The sequence below is a fragment of the Panulirus ornatus genome, chromosome 25 (genome assembly GCF_036320965.1).
Source record: "Panulirus ornatus isolate Po-2019 chromosome 25, ASM3632096v1, whole genome shotgun sequence".
In the NCBI taxonomy this organism is placed as follows: Eukaryota; Metazoa; Arthropoda; class Malacostraca; order Decapoda; family Palinuridae; genus Panulirus; species Panulirus ornatus.
In genome coordinates, this window is record NC_092248.1 from 9495834 (window position 1) to 9516834 (window position 21001).

Sequence of the window (21001 nt, forward strand, 5' to 3'; positions counted from 1 at the left end):
TGTTTTTTCCCCACACACGGGTTTTTACACCTGACCCTCAAACACTCAATTTTTCTTTCTTCTCTTCTTATTCAACTCCAGTCCTATTTAGTTCACTCCTTACGTCCTTCATTCGCTTCGGCTTTTCTTTCGTGTTTCACTCACGGTCTGGCCTCGATATGAATACTTCTCAGTGACTGAAGCCTTTGAAGAAACGAGTGACGTAAATAATAGGAAACAGCAATGTATATATCACTCCAATCTTTATCCCATTCCGTTTGGCTTTCATCTGAGTTAAATACTTCCCTAGCAGCCTACAGTGTTATTGGATGTTGTATTATTCATAAAGTCTTGAAGACTGATGACTGATAACTAACTGATTATAACCAAACGTAAAATAATGATGATGAAATTAAACCCCGAAATCAAAATCTTAAACAACTAAAATCTACTGACTTTTACATGTATCAATAACATCCAAACAACCCATCAGACTCTGAATGCCAGGGAAGAGTTGACCTTTTTTTAGCCCGAGGGTATGACGGGCTTGGCGTTCGACCTGACCTTTTAAGGAACGCGCCACAGTAACGCCATCACGACCCAAGGGTCGCATGGTTGTTTCCAACGGGACACAAATCAAAATCCATACACATGCAGATGTGTCGTAGCGTATCTCGTCAAACTTGGCAGATCACTGGTCGCTGTGCAGCGAGCTGAGCTTGGTTGGAGAAGCCACACACACACACACACACACACACACACACACACACACACACACACGGTCGCTGCACCGCCGCTAACACACCAGAACAACAAGCTGTCTCGCTGTGAGGAAACGGGACCACAGACAGACACCACCTTCAAAACGGACGCCAACTTTCCCCTCCCTCAAATCTCTCAACCTCCACGTTACACTTCCTCTTCACAGCGCTAGGAAAAGACAACAAAGGCCACATTCGTTCACACTCAAGTCTTTAGCTGTCATGTGTAATGCACCGAAACCACAGCTCCCTTTCCACATCCAGGCCCCCCCACAAAACTTTCCATGGTTTACCCCCGGACGCTTCACATGTGTTCAGGAAGGAGACAAGTGACTATCTACACGCGTTAATGGGATGGCCTTGATTTGCCTCAGCTAACATAGTATCTCTACCAGGCGTGAGTCACGTACCGCCGGGGAGAGGTTCATCTCCCCCCCTGAACGACAGGGAGCGGGGAGCATAGTTATAGTGGTGAGCTGTGGGCCTCTTTCCAACACTGCTAATGGCGCTGGCATCCCTACGTGTACTCGTGTGCGAGTGGTGTCAAGCTGTGCGTTTCCGAGGGGAGGGGGTCGGTCATCACCCATCTTAGAAGACCCTCAAAATGTGGAGTACCCCAAGACATAAAAAGATAGGACCCTTGCGCATCTCTTCTCATGTACGATGCCCTTGCGCAGATGCACACCTGCTGGATGGTATAGTTCGATATAGCGATCATGTCGCTATATGAAACTTAAAGTTAAATAAAACTTTAACCGTAGTACGTTATCATTTTCGGGGACATGGATCAAATCGTCCATCATTTTCCATCAACAAAGGCCTGGAAAAACAGCAGGTGTTTCCTTGTTCCAATCAACAGTACTCTCTCTCTCTCTCTCTCCCCCGCATACAAAACACAACCACCAGATAAAATGCTTCCACCTACTTACAATGAATAGGCCTATGTATATATAAAATCTCCATCAAAGTACCACACACCACCCATGTTCGAGGAAGTATCCCTAAGACACTATATGGGTCGCTTAGAAAACATGAAAAAAACACTGAAACATCGTAGCCTGTCACCTGACTTAGCTGAAAAACAACGGTAAACAGTGACTAAAAACAACGGTAAACAGTGACAATCAATCAGGTGGGCCCATCCATCCATCACTGCTCCAAGGCTGAACGTGGATAATGAAGGTTTTCCACTCTTCTTCCCACTTTTGTTGGCTGTTACTGCACTAACGCTTCGGTCCTCATCTACATCACGCCAGCGTTGCAACTCTCCCCAGCCTCTTGTTTCATCAACAACTCAAGAGCGACTCAAAAGGGTATATCTTAGTCTCCAAAAAAAATAATCAGTCTAGTAAATGATTTCATGCATGTCTACTCTTTTTTCCATTTCATATTCGACTTTTCCTCTACTATGACTCAAAAAAGGTAAACTTTACGGCAATTCGACAACGCTACTATTGCCTGATGGTTCTGTAAATACCTCCTGTTCCTCCCTGTGGCTATATGCTATTCCTTCTACTAAGTATGAAGTGCGAAACATCATCGGCTCTTGTCCTATACGACCAAATAAAACTGCAACTGGTATCACCAGTCAAAATCCAACCTCGAGAAGGCATAATACGATTAGAACATTACGTCGATGCTCTTTCTTCGAATAATGGGAAAACCGCAAAGTCTCCATAGCGAAACAAGATGCCTAGTACTGCTTTCGAGGCATATGGCGCCTCCGGGAGGAGGCAAAACATGGGAACGACAGAGCTACTGGAGAAAACGTCTGTAACCCACCTGAATAATCCACTCGGGCAAAAACCTTCAAACATGTGTGTCCGGCGTACTGGGAGGCGATGTGACACCAGCACGGTAAAGTTGTGATCCTTGGGAGCCGGACGTCTGGGAAGGGCATTACACGCTGTGAGGTTGTTAGTTTTTCTTATATCAGAGCGTCAGATTTTCTCTGCTACAACCGGTACAAAAAAATATAAAACGTAGCTTAACGTAGGTATAAAAGACCAACGAAACCAATCACCACGCCGTAAATGACAACCCATTTTCTCCCCATTAGTACTTAATAATAGATGTATAATAATTCAACGGACGTATTCCATCATTAACAGAGATCCCGTACCCGTTGCCCGTTTAAAAACAGAGGAGGAGGGAGTCCTTGGGACTGACTGGGGCCCTGACACCCCTTCGGGAGCTGCGGTTCTTTGGAAAGGCAACGGAGGAGCGCCCACGGCGTGAAAAATGTTCCGCCGTTTTCTATATGCAGCAGACGAGATAATCTATATCCAAGCTCCTAGTTCCCCTCCACAGGCCGCTTAACTTCCGGGAGGAGTGTGTGTGTGTGTGTGTGTGTGTGTGTGTGTGTGTGTGTGTGTGTGTGTGTGTTTTAAGGGGAGAGAATATGACGCTCGTGTTGTCCCGTCACTTCTTAACCTTGTATATATATATATATATATATATATATATATATATATATATATATATATATATATATCGTGTCTTTTACTCCTATTCATGTACACAACCCACCCACCCACCCACACACACACACACACACACACACACACACACACACACACACACAAACTCTAGCCTAAGTCAGCAACCATTTACCGACGAGGAGATGAACAGCTGGGGTTGGGTGAGGATGAGGACATACGACACTGCTCGTAAAGTGTTCCTATTTCTCCTCAGCTCCCGTTGCATCGCACGGCTCCAGATGCGCTTCGATTAGAAGCCAAAACATCACAAAAGTATGGCTTTCGTTACGTCATCACGGCGTTTACGCTTCCTCACGTTTCTAAGTTCCTAAGTAAACATACGAATCTATTAAAAAAAAAACAATCTTTAAAAAAAATCCAAATAAAATATACTCGTGACATAAAACGCTCCGTAAACCGTCTCTGTCGATGGAAAAAAAAACGTTGAGGAAAAAAAACGTGAAATCTCCGAGCGATTTACTGTTCCTAAGCATTCCTGCCAAGTCTACCACGTGATTGGTTAATAGGATCACACTGCGAGGGGAACGGCCAATCACATCTTCGAATCCGACCCCACTAAAACTGCCTAAGTCGACCTAACGACGAGATGCATAGTTCATTACGTGAGTAGGGAGACAAATCTATAACGATACTGTACGAGGTGATGCATAAAATCAACCTTCTTGGCTCGATGGTATTATACTGGGGTCGAAAGGCTTGACCTATGACCTCAAAACTTCAGATCATACCACAGGTCAGGCCACCACATCAGCGCCCTACGGTCGTGTACCGTTCCTCCTCTTCATAAGGTAGGAAATTTTTTCATAACCATACCTACAAATCCAGACGTACAGAATCTCTCTCTCTCTCTCTCTCTCTCTCTCTCTCTCTCTCTCTCTCTCTCTAGCTAGACCACAGAGAACTACAGCGTTGACCATAACAAACGACTGCAGTGTTCCACCTTTCGGGATCATATTGCCTCTGCCTGTATTGTGTTACCTGACGACCGCCTCAAAACCTGCCCCTCCACACACACACACACACACACACCACACAAGTGTGACAACGTGGAACCGGCAGTCAAGTGCATTTCCTGCTCCTGGAGTTATTCAAAACACCTCGCTAATGTGGAAATACACCCGTGCCATTTAAACGGTACGGACGAGCGGTACCAAATCACTGATACATCATATAGTTTCCGGCTTCCTCGCTGTTATCAAATACAATGATACTTTTCGCTGTACATAAAAAAGAGAGAGAGAAAAAAAAGAAAATCCTCACCCACAACCACCCAGCTAACATTCCAACCTTACAAACGAATCAAGTTCTAAGTCCCGTCCTCCAAGCAAGGTGACTCCATTGTCATAACACCGGACGCACGTCCTTGTGTCAACCTTGAGGCCCAGCGTCGCCACCGCTTCCTATGGATCCTGTGACACGCGCTCTTATCCACCACCGCTTCCTAGGGATCCACGAGCGGCACTCACGACTCTTAATACCACCACCGCTTCGTAGGGATCCAAAAGAGTGTAGCACTCTCACGATGCCATCCACCACGCCAGATCACCTTATCTCGAGAAGAATGAGGGAGGAAACCCGGAAACACTTGTATCCCCAACTTATTTAGGGCGTACATCAATGGGGGGCCATGAATACCCCATGGAACAGTGTCGTTAGATGAGAACATGAGAACAATGCACGAGACGAGACAAAGATTCTACACGTCATAAACCTAATTAAGTTGACATTTCATTACTATTTACAATAACAATTAACCGGTTATAATACATCTGTATTCTAATATACCGGAAAAAGACGAAAACCTTTTTCAAAATTTCTAATTTCGAGATGGAGCAAGACAAAATCAACTACGCCGACGACCTAAAAATAAAATGACCTTAGAAGACGACAGTATGAGCTTTGACGGAACTCTTCTCAAGTCAGGTCAAAGGTCAGATCATCATACCCAAAGATCGTACTGTCGTGCCGAAGGCGTCAACCGTCACTCGATCATCTACGCCAGATGGCATCTCCCAACGTGCCAAGAACAAGAATTCAATTAACCGGTTAACAGCTCACAGAATATCCCACCTGCCCAGTGTGGTTGCAAGTCTGAGCCCATGGCGGCCTCAGGTATCTCATATATATATTCCTACGAGTCCACGCGGAAATGAAACACGATAAGTTCCCAAGTGCACTTTCGTGTAATAATCACATCATCAGGGGAGATACAAGAAAATGAAATAAAACAAACAGTCAGCTGATATACAACGAAGAGACGTATATATATATATATATATATATATATATATATATATATATATATATATATATATATATATATATATATATATATATAAAACATACCTTTATCTCACGCGGCTTTTCCTATTTTCCAGCTCCTTAAGGTGTACTCTACTAATTCCACGGTCAATGTAGATCAAAAGAAAAATCAAATCCTTGACTTCCCACCCCACAAACCTACGCATGCACAGAAAACGTGCCCAAGCAACTACGGAAAGGTTAGGTTGGTTAAATTTGGTCACTGTGCCTCAGGCTGTGCCTAGTTAGGTTAGCTTACTTTTACGGCAGCCTCTTTTTTCTCGAAAAAGTGTGTTCAGCTTGCGTTAAGTACGATCGCAAGCCCTTGAATGCGTCACGAGCCTTGGGTGTAACGGCCTTGGCCTTTAAGCCTGACTCATAAGTCGTGTCAAAGGTCATGCTCTTATATCACCCCCAAAGATCGCACCGTCGCGTTCAAGGACTGTACAGTTATGCTAAAGGGTTTTAAATACATCCAGAAGCACGTCACCTAAAAAAAAAAAAAGAAAAACGGTTCATAATCTTAAACATTTATTATTGAAGATTATTCTACGGATATCGGAATGGTAACAGCTCTGCGCACGTCTGGATACAAAGCCTCCCGCTTGTACGGCAGAGAACTGGAAGTTATACTCGAAGCCGAGGCAGTGTCGAGTTGCGGACGCTGGTGGAGGGCCGACTCCACTGGCCTTGCGCGACTGAGTCATCGCTATTCTCACCCTCCACCACCTCCGCCTTTAAACTCCACTAGATCACTGCTACCCTCACTTCCTACCATCGCTTACTCCTACCGTTAACCTCCCCTCAGTTCGCTGTTCTCACAACCATTAACCACTCGACCATCGCAAATTTCTCACCATTTTGCCATCATCTCATCAAAACTAACGCACTAAAACAGCCCCATTAAATATCGAGAGTTGCCGCTATGTTCTTTATCACTAACGAGCCCCAAAGAACTGCCATAAACTTGATATGTTTCTCGAAAACAGACTGTTCGGAAACTGACGGATATACCTTGAGCACTTCTAACGCTTGTCAGACTCGTGTTTGCCAACGGTAAAAAAGAAAAAAAAGAAGCTATCACCACCACACCACCACCAGAATCACGAATAGGAAAAGCGATTATTCAAACGTGAAGCATCAAGCATAAAACCTCGAAATCAAAAGACAAATTTTTCCAATCAGGGCATCGAGAACTAACGTACACTCTCCTGCGTCTAGAACTAGTACACTGCGTCAGGTACTCTACCACAAAGACTATAAATCATACCGCTATAAAAAAAAAAAAAAAACGATAAGAAATGAGAAGCCGCAGAGGGGGGGAAAAAAGGGAGACGATAATTTACACATGGCCTCCTCACCACTTCCCACTGACACTGACGACCTTCATCCTAACCTGAAATCCTTAGGATACCCTTTTCGTGCAAACGAATACGTTATATACTAATGCGATCGACTCCAGGTTAGTCACGTAGGGATTATGTCTGGAGTAGCGACGGTGCGACCCAAGAGCATTATTACTAATATTCACACAATGCGTAATACCTGGTTAATCGCTCGGGTTCACTAATATTCGCTGGTGAATACATGATGATGGTGATGTCTTCGGGGCCTTTACCCCCACACCATGAGCTGGTCGGGGGTTTCGCAATGATTTATATATATATATATATATATATATATATATATATATATATATATATATATATATATATATATATATATATATATATAAAATACCCGAAAATGCAAAACACCCCAAAATGAAATATCACGGACACAAAACATGAAACTACTTGCATTAATTCGCCCAGGAATCAGAGGTGCACCACCACATCCAACAACCTTCCCCACGCCACAAAAACATGGAGCCCCTGGACTATCCATCACACAAAATACACAACCTCCACATTGGAGGCCGTCACCACAGCACCGGTCTAAATCACTTTTAGACCCCGGACTGTGGACGACGCGTGGCGATCTTCCACTTCCCGAGCGGTGGGACGGTTTTACGGCATGTTTCGCGTGAAATTAATCAGGTTATCCATCATTCGTCAAAAAGTCGATACCCAGCGCCTCCAAGTCCGTCGTCTGTAGAGAGATATAACCTTCCCCTCCTCCTCCTCCTCCTCCTCCTCCTCCTCTCGAGATGCCAGCCTCCGCAGCATCATTTACTGGGGGGTAGAGCGGCCCGAATGTGATCACCTTTTCGTAACCACAGTATCGCCACATAAGCCCCAATAGAGAGGATATGGTTGCGCCATACATAACCATCTGTTTATTCATGTGCTGTCCCTAGCAAATCTATGTTTGTCTTCTCTTTTTCTTTTTTCTTCCCCCAGCGCCCGAACTGCCGCACGAGCCTTGAAGCGCTCCTTCGATTCCTAGCAACGGTCTTTTTCACCGCTATGTCTTGGCAAGGCACCGCCGCCACCTCTCCGGCCGCGGTACAAACGACCTTATGATAGATGCTGATAGGAGTTATTTTAAGCTGCTACTTGTCCACGGTCAACAGCACGCGCGACTGGAACGTACTGCGTCTACGCTTATGGGCCATCATGGCTTGAGTCGCGCAACCTTCCCGCTGAGTAGTTCTAGGCCACGGCACTCTGATCTCAATGCGCTTCTGCCGTTACTTCCGTTTTCCCCTGTACCATCCAACCTTCTTTGGCGCTTCCCACTCTGGAGGACGTTCGTTGCCATACACCGCCATTATTCTCCCCCACTGCCGCTCCGTAAATAATCATGCCACGCGCCTGTGTATCTATCTCAGGCTGCAAGGAATCTCTTATATACCACTGGAGATGGCAATTCTAAGAGACGCCAGTCATATACGCCCTTTACGTGCAGCCACTCGTCGGAAACACAGAGAGAGAGAGAGAGAGAGAGAGAGAGAGAGAGAGAGAGAGAGAGAGAGAGAGAGAGAGAGAGAGAGAGAGAGAGAGAGAGCAGTTATGTTGCAGCTACACAACAACAGGGGATACTGACCCTTGTATAACATTTCCATAAATACCAGAGTCAAGCGCGTTTCATTACGCATCATGCCACTTTCACGTACACGAGCAGTAATACCAACTACTCCGTCCCCCAACAAATGATAATATATATATATCTGCTACTGTTAGCCCAGCTTACCCTTGGCACGCTTAGCATATAACCCTGTCAAAACATAAAAAAAAAAATAACTAGTAATGACGACTGATCTCTATGGGACTAGATAAACTCTTCACATCGCTGGATTGGTCAGTGAGACAGGCAACCTGGCCCGACACACAGCTGAGAAAGACCATTTATAAAAGCGTTGCTGCTTCACGACACTCGCCTTCCTCATGGCCATCGCAGACCTCACTGTTTCCGGATCGCTTCACTCAGCATTTCTTGCTTGGGCCCCCATAGTGTGAGAAGGCAAACACCCCCACCCCCCTACACGGCCAGCACCCGGCAACAGATGGCTTAAAGGGGCTCGCTTCCCCCACTTCCCCAACCCTACCAGTCTCATTTCCTTCAAACGAGATTGAAGGGTAATTCAATTGCACAATCTGCTTGCCTCAATACCTAAACCACCTAAACTGTAGAGCCGCAACGAACCGTTAACAGACTATCGGCATCTTAACGGTAAAATCGTCATTAACATTATTAATCTAGAGCTATTGTGTTTCTTCCCTTATGCGGAGTAGGTTTCGGGGTCAGTACCGCTCAGTCCTTCACAGCGCCCACAACTCGATATTCAATAATATCTTAGTCTACACATGAATATTTGCTTCACTTTACTACCATTTGACATTTATTTTTTTTTCTTTGACTAACGTAAAAGACTTGCTTACTCAAATCTCAACACTTATATACCTATACTTTTTTTTTTTTTGGCATAAAAAAAGGGCACCGGCCAAGGGCGTACCCATCAAGGTCGAGCCTCTTAAATGGGAAAAAATGGTCAGCCGCCCTTCCAGTGGTGGTGACAGACCTGCCTCTCAGGGGAGAATACTGAATGAATCAGGCGGGGGAGGGAAAGACGAATTCTTTTGTCCAGCTGTGGAAGTCAAGTTGTCTGATTCTGAATCTGCCACACTTCGACCCGCCAACGCTCAGCGCGGTATCCTACAGCGCGTATTGGGCACGCAACCAAACGGACGCTTTCATGAACACTACCGCACCCTACATTTCGATGCTGACTAGTTTGCGAGGACAACGTGTACAGCAACATTATCCTTACCTCAATCAATCGCAAGCACGGCAAAAGAGCGTTTATAGTATTCATTAATTAGGTGTCTAATTCGCGCCCATCCGATAAATTCGTACGTCCTACAGTATGGATGTAGTTACTACAGCATCATACAGGAACATAAACAACAGCTTCGACGTAATGGTCCACAAACTGTTGTGCTTTTAAGATCTGGAGTGCTCTGGTCTGTGGTCGTACTAGGAGAGCGTAACACCACGCCAACCTGTGGGCGTTAGAATAATCGTCTCGCTTGCATGATACGAGTGAACCACACGGCATGTGCGTATATCACACGCACACGTGCGTAGGTCTGTGAAGGACCCAGCAGTGATTGGGTGTGGGGGGGAGGAGGGAGGGAGGAAGGAAGGGAGGGTGGGGAGACTGCTGCTGCTGCTGCAGCTTTCTCGCCCACTTGACAATGAGGCCGGGAACACCACCTCCTCCAGCAGCAGCGGCAACCACATTCTTCGTCATATCCCCTCCTACACCACCTCCTCAACGCCATCACCAGCACCAATCAGGGGCCGGGATCACCACCAGCAGCGTCCTCCAACATCACCCATCCACCGACGTAGACGGGACCACCAACACCACTACCAGCGTCCTCCAACATCATCCATCCACCGACGTAGACGAGACCACCAACACCACTACCAGCGTCCTCCAACATAATTCATGCACCGACGTAGACGGGACCACCAACAACACCACCAGCGTCCTCCAACATCATCCATTCACCGACGTAGACGAGACCACCAACACCACTACCAGCGTCCTCCAACATAATCCATTCACAGACGTAGACGAGACCACCAACAATACCACCAGCGTCCTCTAACATCATCCATCACCGACGTAGACGGGACCACCAACAACACCACCAGCGTCCTCCAACATCATCCATGCACCGACGTAGACGAGACCATCATCATCCACGCACCGACATCACCAGCAAGACGGGGGCCGGGAAACCTGCGGACAAGCGCCAGAAACACCAGGAAACGTTGGTTTCAACCCCCCACCCGCCAGCCACCAGCCATCCAGTCGGCAGCCACCACCACACTGACAGCTGGGAAAAGATCGACCTCTCCACCAGTCCGGAACAAATGTATATTCCACTTACGCTACGCCTGTCGCCTCCATTTTTTTTTTTTTTTTGTTACGAGGTGCTCTTGCATCAATGCTACAAAATTTCACAAATGTGATCCATCCTTTTTATTCCTAAGTCTTGAGCACGACGGTACGGCCCCTAAGCATCTTTTAGGCGTCAGGTCAAAGGCCCCAGACCATTATATGGGTCGCTACGTCGTTCTCAAGTGGTTAACGTCTTCAAATACCTATAAATGATACTATGGTAAAATTTCTGACGTGTAGCACCATCGTCAGACTCACCTCACTTTACCGTCAATTTCAATTCTCTTCAAAGTGAAGAAAGACTATTAATAACAACTCAGACCATTAACACACACACACACACACACACACACACAATATATATATATATATATATATATATATATATATATATATATATATATATATATATATATATATATATATATATATATATGTTAGTCTGAGTATGCGGTATGTCAACCACTGTATTAATGTAACTATTCACCACTGTTCAGTCAAGCTCTTCATGTACATAAAACATAACACAGAGAACATCCCTCCACTGCAAATCTGCCACCCTGGCTATCTAAATGTACCTGAGCCATACACTTATCCAAGGAGTGGAGATATCCAGTTCACCCTAATCTTGAACCACTGTATAAGTTAACTAGAAACTATCATGGCCTTCCAGTACTGTAATATCTGTCATACCTCAGTGGTGTATATTCAGACCCATGGCTACCTACATCCAATAAACCGTTATCTACCTAATTATCTATATCTATCTATCTATAGGTACATACATTTCATGCTATTGGGGTGGGTCGACCAAGATGTTGGAAGCCGCGGTCTGCAGGCACAAGCAGTTACCACACGGTGGCCCATCCAGTCTGGTACTCGGTGTAAACACTAGTCCCAGGCACTGTTAAACTTCACTGTCTGCATCGTATGATATTTCTGTTCACTGTGAGGTTAAAGTGATGAAAAATCTCGGGTCCCGAGATTGCTCAAGCTGTTCTCTTCTACTTGTGAACATCGCACGTTTGGATTATAATAAAGCGCCAAGGTCGTCATATCATTACGCGTAAGGGGGGTGGGTGGGGGGATAAGAAAACAAAAAAAAGACAAAACTTATCGAAAAAAAAAAAAGATGTTTTAACCTCAGCCGCGGAGAAGACGACCGTTACGTTTCACTCAGTTGTTTTATACAACCCCGACGCCATTGGGCGATGAACGGTCTCGCCAGCAACGGAGTCGTTTTACTCCCTCCCTCCCTCCTCACCACTCCCTCCTCACCACTCCCTCCTCACCACTCCACGCCCCCGATATCTAAGACACAGCATCATAAAATTGAAGAGAAACTATGAGAATATGACCATGACTTTACGTCAGGTGTAAAACTCACGACACGGCGAAGCTTGCATACGTCCCCCCGACTCTCTCTCTCTCTCTCTCTCTCTCTCTCTCTCTCTCTCTCTCTCTCTCTCTCTCTCTCTCTCTTGCAGACGACGGTCGAACTTTCCCTTCCCCTACGATGCGCTTAAAGCACAACATGCTCACGGGTTGTGACTGTAGGGTAGTTGTGACTGAAGGTACTTTTGCGAGTCTCAATAAAAACCAAGACAAAAAAAAAAAAAAGATCAAATCATAACCACTTAATATACTAGCGAAATGATCTTAAAAAAAAAAGAAAAAGGAAAAATGTGACTAATATTTTCAAACGATCTTTATAAAGACATATCAAAAGGACTTCTCTCACTGAGGAGAAGGGGTGGGGCCACGTTAATCAATCATCCACTCTGTCGTATTCATTCAAGCAACTCTCGTGCTCTGCATATACCGGAAGGCTGACGTTGGAGGGCGCGCCTCCACCAGGTAAAAAAAAAAAAAAACGAAGAAAGAACAAGAGGCTTGAAATACTTGACCCCCAGAGTTAGATAGGGTACTGCTGAATCAAACCCCCCGTGAAAGCTATTCGAACATACTATATATTTCCTGCTCCCTGGGCCCGTGCCAGGATTCCGCTAGGGTAAGGGAGGGAAAGGCTCCCTCCCTCCCTTGCACGTGTTGAGATTGGGGTCATTTTGTAATATTACCACTCAACATCCTACCGTTGGAGGAGGAGGAGGATGGGGGGGGAGGGAGGGGGGGGGAGGAGAGAGAGAAATGTTTGTAAACCCTCGTTAAGGTCCTCCTGGGGGGGAGGAGGGAGGGGAATGGGGGAGGCAATCAACACTGTCGATGACTTTGGGTGGGGGCGAGTGTATGGGGGGGGGGAGGGGAACCATCCTTCCCCCGGGAGGTACCCACGACCCCAGACCGTCCGTCCTTGTCACTTAGAAGCGAAAAAAAAAAAAAAGCAAAACGGGGAAACCTTGAACGAGGTCGTAGCCAAACGGACGCAGGTTACGTCAAGGGCTGTAAGTCGTACGGTGTCACCAGGTCCTGCGTCACACGGCGTAACGTTAACGCACTCCTTTAACACAGGGAGAAATGTGACCCTGCGTAGCCGAAGCACGCAAGGCATCTCTTTGAGAGAACAGACAGCAGTATCATTGGATTCTCTTATTTGCACCCGCATGGCGGCCAAGGTAGGCCACTAGGAATAAAAAAAAAAAAAATGGTGTGTGTGTGTGTGTGTGTGTGTGAGGGGGGAGAAAAGGAAACTGTTAAACATTTTCAGGGTAAAACTGAACCACTTCTTTACAGTGTCAGTGGGCGAGCCTGACTTACGTGTTATCCTGATCGTTATCCAAGCCTGCTGGCTGGCCAACTCACACAGGGCAAAACGCTACCACAAGAAACACCTCCACCTACTTAATAGAGCAAATTCGGTGTAGTCAGCTTGGTGACGTCATGGAATACCTCTGGGTTAAGGGCTTACAAACAGCTTGGAGGATATGGAGGCAACTTAAGTAAGCTTAGGATCCCGCGCGCGCGCGTCTGTGTGTGTGTGGGCACGTAGAAGTGCCCCACGCATGCCTGTTTCACAGCATGGGCGTGTATGTACCTGTGTAGGTCCGTACGCGCACGCGCGTGTGCGGTGTACACACCTCCGCCAGCCCAGCCTCTCTCACTTTCTCCCAGTAGGTCGGGGGAGGAAATCTGGGTTAGCGATCACCAACCCCCCACGCTCGCTCGCTCACTCTACCAACCCATATAATAAGCGAAGCCACACACACACACACACACGAATACAGAACACAACCCCATCCTCACACACACACACACCAAAACCATGGTCAAGCAAGCATGTTTTGATGAGCACACATACATACACACACCTCTCGACATGTGATCTTCAATCACCTATAGTTACATACATACATACAGCGATGACTGAATAATAATCATATGATCAATATATAAAAAAGAAAAAGACTGCTGTCTCTACATACGCTACATTGATCACAACCCATCACATACCAGATCAATACAGTGTATATATATATATACGGTCTAATCTAGGTCATTATCAACCTAACTAATTTTCCAACAGGAGAAATCTGTGACGAGGTTGAGGTGTATATATAGTGTATATGCACGGGTGGAGGGTGGTTGGAAACCATGGTATATACCACACCGAATCGAGTGCAGAAGGGAGGGGGGGGGGGGAATTCACACGAAACTCTTCATAGCAAGGCCATAGTGGAGAGTGTATGCAGCAAGGAGCTGGACACCACTACAGGGAGGAGGGGGGAAGGGGATGAACGGTCGGTTGGTTGGGGGAGGGAGAGAGTAGGGGGGGGGAGGTCTCCTCCTCCTCCTCCTCCCCCCGTCCTCCTAGGGAGGCGAGACGCATTCGAGGCTATCAGGGTCAGTGGAACACAACTCGCTGACAACAGCACATCGGTGACACTCATTCTGCTGGGGGAGCGCGGGGGGGCCACCACCAGCTCCTGTGTACCACAGGCAAGCTACGACTACCACCAAACCACACCACACCACACCACACCGCTGCAGTAGCTGCTGCTACTTAATCCCCACCCACCCTTACCCCTATGGGCACGGTGGTGTGTATAACTACCCCTTGAGCACGACGGTACGAAACCCTTGAGCGTGACGGTATGAACCTTTCCCCACTCTCCCCCCCCCCCCTTTTTTTTTCTGACCACACCGGCATGGTCTCTGGAGGACGATGGCACGACGTGAGCTCGCTAGGACGACCTGAACACACGGCACGACTTGAGGAGGACAGGACGACCTCTTTCAGGCCAAAAAGCACGATACTCCGAGCACGTTGGTACGACTCGAACACGACGAAACGAGCCTCTGAACGACGATGCGATCGTTTGAGCACGACGGGTACGACCCATTCGGTAGTACGACACTTAAGCACGACGGATCAATCGCTAGGTTTGATGGCCTCGGCCTCTGACCTGACCTCTGTGAGGGGCAGGTGCGACCTGCACAACCATCGTCAACTTTAGGGATCCGTATGACAGTGAAGTAGAGCTCTCTCTCTCTCTCTCTCTCTCTCTCTCTCTCTCTCTCTCTCTCTCTCTCTCTCTCTCTCTCTCTCTCTGGGCTAACGAGCTTCAACGAACTAGAGTGTGAATGGAGAAAGTGGTTCTGAGGACTAACGAGGTTAGCCCTGCACCCCCTCCCCTACACACACACACACACACACACACACACACACACACACACACACACAACGACCTCTCTCTCTCTCTCTCTCTCTCTCTCTCTCTCTCTCTCTCTCTCTCTCTCTCTCTCTCTCTCTCTCTCTCTCTCTCCTTCCACGTTTCATTTCCACTCCTTCGCTCGAGGCGGCGAAAGATCGAAAAGTCGAGAGATCTCTTTTATAGAAGAGATCCAACACTTGAGCCTTCCACTCCCGAAGTGGAAGACACCCCCTCTCTCTCTCTCTCTCTCTCTCTCTCTCTCTCTCTCTCTCTCTCTCTCTCTCTCTCCCCATCACCCCATCCACGAAGACTTAACTGAGGTATTCGCCACTCATTACCCCATCACCTGATCGTTACCGTGGCAAAATCCTCGCTAACAAAAATGAAACCTTATTTTCCCCCCGACAGACTTTTACCATTAAAGCTGAAAATCAAACCCTTCGGCACGATGGTGCCAACCCTTTATGTAGCGAGCCTCTTCGTTATGGACTAGTCAAGCGTAAGACCATTCTACCTCCGGGTATCAACACCTGCTACAACACTCATGGGTGTGAGTAGCCACCCCACTCCACTTTTTTTTTTCGTCACTGTCGCCATTTCCTGCCAAAACCAAGAGGCGTCAAGAACAGACGAGAGAAGGGCCCTAACCCGCTCAAGTTCTGGTAAATCGAAACTACGTAGAGGACTCACCCAAAAACCCATTCAATGTAAAGCCTATATACATCATTCACATCTGGTTAAAGCAAAGACTCGAATGATCCAACTTTCAAGACACGCACTCGAATCCAGCAGACACCAGAATCATAACATATCTAGTCCAGTGTGCCAATCACTGTACATATCTGATCGATAAAGACACGACACATGAAACTGTGTAAGCCCGCATTATGCAGTCAGAAAATGAGTATACAATAATAATAATAATAATAATAATAATAATAATAATAATAATAATAATAATAATAATTATTATTATTATTATTATAATAACAATGATGATGATGATGTCGGAATCATTTTTCATTTACGACTAATAAGGGGTGGAAATGATGGAAGCTGAAATCCCACACTTATCTATCTTCTTCTTCTAAAAATAGGAACAGGGGAAGAAGCCAAGAGAGAGATAAACATAAATGTTAAGGTTTTGTGCATAAATCTGAACGGTAAAGTGAAGTGATTCGGTACTGCTCCTGGGGTTATAAAAACTTCGGATTAGTGAGGAGGCAAGATGGGGGCGGGGAGATCGCTCCTTGATACGTGATCTGTCGGACTGTTAGAGTACGCAAGGAAGAGAGATACAGACAGGGTGATGTGGGTCACAATGAACCTCGACGAAGAAAGGTGAAACGACTGACTCAAGCGAGCAGACTCCGGCTCATGAAAGGCAAGCATTCGGGGAAGTCTCGCGCCACTGCTTTGCCTGCCTTGATTAAAGGGATCGAATTTTGATGGTGAGGGGATCTGAACTGAACGGGTGGATGATGTGGCAACTGAGAGGGTAATATTTAGGGGAGATAAGGCGTCCTTGGTGTACATAAAAACGGGGTAAACCTTGTCGAGTTGCTCGCTGAAGGAATATTGGTGACAAGAGTACATGGTTTAGGGAAGAAACTGGTGCATTCATGGGTACGAGCGCGGCTGGAGGGTGTCAGTTAGCAGGAGCTTAATGACAATAATGCACGGCAGAAGTTGACGGATGAGGACCTATGGAGAGGGGCAGTAGATGGTGTGTGTGTGTGTGTGTGTGTGTGTGTGTGTGTGTGTGTGTGTGTGTGTGTGTGTGTGCGCGCGCGCGCGTGACAGGCGGAGGCCATGGAAGTATCGCCCTGGGCCAGAGAGTGCTCAGAGGGGCGAGACAGGCGTGCTGTCAATGTGCTGAAAACCAGGACATAGGAAGCAATCACGGTAATCCGTAGCTGAGCCGAGTGTGTGTGTGTGTGTGTATGTGTGTGTGTGTGTGTGTGTGTTGGGGTGAGGCGGCTTGACTACGGATGGGAATTTCTGGTTTCGCTGCATCCTACAGGAAAGGTAACCCGGATGAACGAGCATACATGGGCCATTCATTCGCTCGTAATCTGTGATGATAATGAAGATAAATAACCGCCAAATGCATCCCACAGCGGCGGTGCGCCCATGGATTTGGGCTACGACCAACCCATTCCCTGCAGTGTACGGGCAGGGGTACGAAGTAATGCAGCTACGTGCATGGTACGTATGGCGCGTTCGTTCGCATCGTTCACGGTACGTGTGGTACAGGAGCGTTCGTAAACACCGTGTGTGTGTGTGTGTGTGTGTGTGTGTGTGTGTGTGTGTGTGTGTGTGTGTGTGGCACAGATGTTTACACAGTTCCTGGCCAAGTACCGGGTCAAGGAGTCAGGCAACTCCCCTCCTCCACACACACACACACACACACACACACACACACACACACACACACACACACACACCACCCACCACCCCCTCCCGTCCCTCAGCTGGGCTGCACTGCCTTGCCTCCTCCCCCCCACCCCACTACCCCCCCCCCCCCGCAAGCTCATCCCTGCACATAAATAGAATATTAAGCCCTTGCATTGCTGAGGCCTCACGGTACACTGCCGCAGTCTCTTCTACTCCTACAATCCATTCCCGTGTACAGACCCCCACTTAGGTGTACAAATGGGGGCCCCGCCCCGGCCCCCCACTGGTGTTATGACCTGACCCCCTTTAAAGACCCATAATCAACCACAAGGCCTTAGTACCCAAAAGGCAGTACCTGCCATCCCTCTAAGAGGTTCTTATTGCCCCCCCCCCCCCCCTCCCAAGACACTACGAGATGTGTCGCGTCAATTTCTCCCTTCCATAGTCCAAACATTCCCACGTTGTCAGTTTCGAAAAATATTAGCGACACCAGAACTGCTGCTTCGCTTCCCTCCTCTCTTACCTGCAATGTCACGAAACTGTACCAAACCTACAGACTTCGATCGTGAATGCTATTAAAGTCAACGAGAAACACATAATAAGGTCTCAGCCTTATCTAAATATCAGGCAACTAAAAACTACTGACACTGCTTCCTCTAAGTGGGTCAAAAACAATCCACATCAATAACAAAACGAGGAAGAAAAAAAATATATCAATACGATGCCACACCTGACCTAAAATAGCTGAACGTGCATGGCCTACAAAATAATCCAGGGTGTAATCATGAATAATTAAGTACGGTGTCAACCTTCCTCCATTTACCTACTCCAAGACATGTTAACGAAACGTGAAATAAGATAAGAGGGACATTAGAACTGTGGGCCTTGTGTCTTGCACCACACGCAGTATGGAGAAATATTCTGACGTATTCAAAACACGAGATGGGAGTTTTCTCGGTGTGTGTGTGAGGGAATGGATGGAACAGTGCGCGCGGTGGTGTGTAATAAGCAGATAGCAGAAGTCCAGATGAGACTTCATCGGGACGAAAGACCCAGCGGTAATAACAGGGTCGCGAACGTGGTTAAATGTCACGCGGCAGGCAGGCCCTCCCACCGTCAACACCCGTACGGCATCTCAAGAACCTAATCTCACCTTCCTCACACCACCGGCACTGCAGCGATGCACACGCGCGCGCTCTCCCAAGACCTGCCTCAGCCCCCCAACCCTTAGCAGTGAACAACATGCGAGGGGGGTGATGCGTGGATGGGTGGGCCTGAGCAACATACCTTATTATCCTCCTGTCTTAAACAATATAGAGGAGAAATTTAAGATACTGTCACCGCACTCCAGCATGGAAAACCTCACACCAGATCCACCAGGTCTTCTTCTGGTAATCTTTCCCTCCCCATGCACGTACAGGAACGCAAGCAAGGCAGCACATAAAAGACGATGTTTCCAAGCCTCACCCAGCCTTCCTCCCTCCCTCCCACATCTGATCCCTACAACACCGAGGTTTAAAGTCATGTTAAAAGAGGGTCACGAAACCCGACGAAGAAAAGAAAACGGGGGGGAAAAAAGCGACATGACCTATTGCTCATTTACCAGACGGATGGTATGCTGTGAGGAATTAGACGGGTCCCCTACCTCTTCTCCAAGCCTGCGTGGCCGGGATCGGAAATGCTGGTTCTGCAGAATTATTCAATTCACGAATGGCGCATGAACGCGACAGATGCACCCGGAAGTTGGGGGACGGGTGATGGGGGAGACACAGAGCAATCGTAAATAAACAAAACTAAGAAAACGGACATGTCCAGAGAGGGGCAAAACTTTACACAAAAAAAGAAAAAAACGTAACATAACTTAGTCGTCAAAGAATGTTCCGCTCCAGATTATAAGGCAGCCACAAAATATGACCATCACAATGACACAGCAACTGATAAGTATAACAATGACTCAACAAGGAAAAAAGACAGTCCATTAACATACTAAATACTTTCAATCAACGCTGGAAAGACAAAAAGGTTTTACAGATAGACAAACAAACAAACATAAAAAGTATCCCGATAGAGTTTGATGCTCATCAAAAGATGGAACACAAAGCAATCAACAAATAACATCAACAGATAACAAGAAGAACCCACAGCTGTAATGTAAGGCCCAATACGAACTAACTTGTAAGGGAAGAATATCTCTAATACCACTTTAATTTAAGCAGACAGCAAATGGGGGGTAGGGGGGGACACAGGAGGGCCACCTACCTTGTGGGGAAAGGAACGCGGAGACCACACACACACACACACACACACACACACACACACACACACACGTATGAATCTAATGTCCAGTTAAGGCATACCAGTTAAAACCTTTGAATTCTTCAAATGCACACAAGTTCGGGGTCGAGAGGAACACAGCAACACACATATTCTTAATACACAGTCAACGAAGAAAGGAGTGGATGATATTTCCCCAAGTGCAAACAATCGAGCGAATTACTTCAATATGCGACGACATTATGGCTTTACACTATATAAAGTTTTTACACCACATTTCCCATGGAGGTACCGCCACACCATCGCCAATCTTCGCACGCACACACACACACACACACACACACACACACACACACACACACACACACACACACACACATCAGATCATAGCCTAAAAGATTATAAAACAGACTGACGACTCAGACATAAAACAGTTCTTTGAGAGATGTAGAAAGATAGATATACCAATCAGAGGGCATTACATGAAATTAGACAAGAATCCTGTTAAAAAAGACAAAAATATTCTATAAAACTATTTTATTAATGTGAGTGGTGATGAACGGAAAAACACATAACTGAGTACACAGTTAATTCAGACAGCGTACATTAATTTCAATTAGCTGATGACGAGAGAATGTTTATGAGCTGGGCTCTACGAGCGTAAAACTTCCTCCCCATTCAGTACAAATACGTAATTACACACACACACACACACACATATCTGTAGAGAGAGAGAGAGAGAGAGAGAGAGAGAGAGAGAGAGAGAGAGAGAGAGAGAGAGAGAGAGAGAGAGAGAGAGAGAGAGAGAGAGAGAGAGAGAGA

At 46.7% G+C, this 21001-nt stretch overlaps 1 protein-coding gene across 1 annotated transcript in view; it reads right to left on the reverse strand.

Moving 5' to 3' along the window:
- The window catches only part of rdx (BTB/POZ and MATH domain-containing protein rdx), a 67168-nt gene extending 57125 nt beyond the window's left edge, over positions 1–10043 (reverse strand). Inside the window, exon 1 of the mRNA XM_071677749.1 lies at positions 9879–10043. Coding sequence (XP_071533850.1) covers positions 9879–10043 — 165 coding nt within the window. The remainder of the gene's footprint in view (positions 1–9878) is intronic.
- Between the last annotated feature and the right edge of the window lie 10958 nt (positions 10044–21001).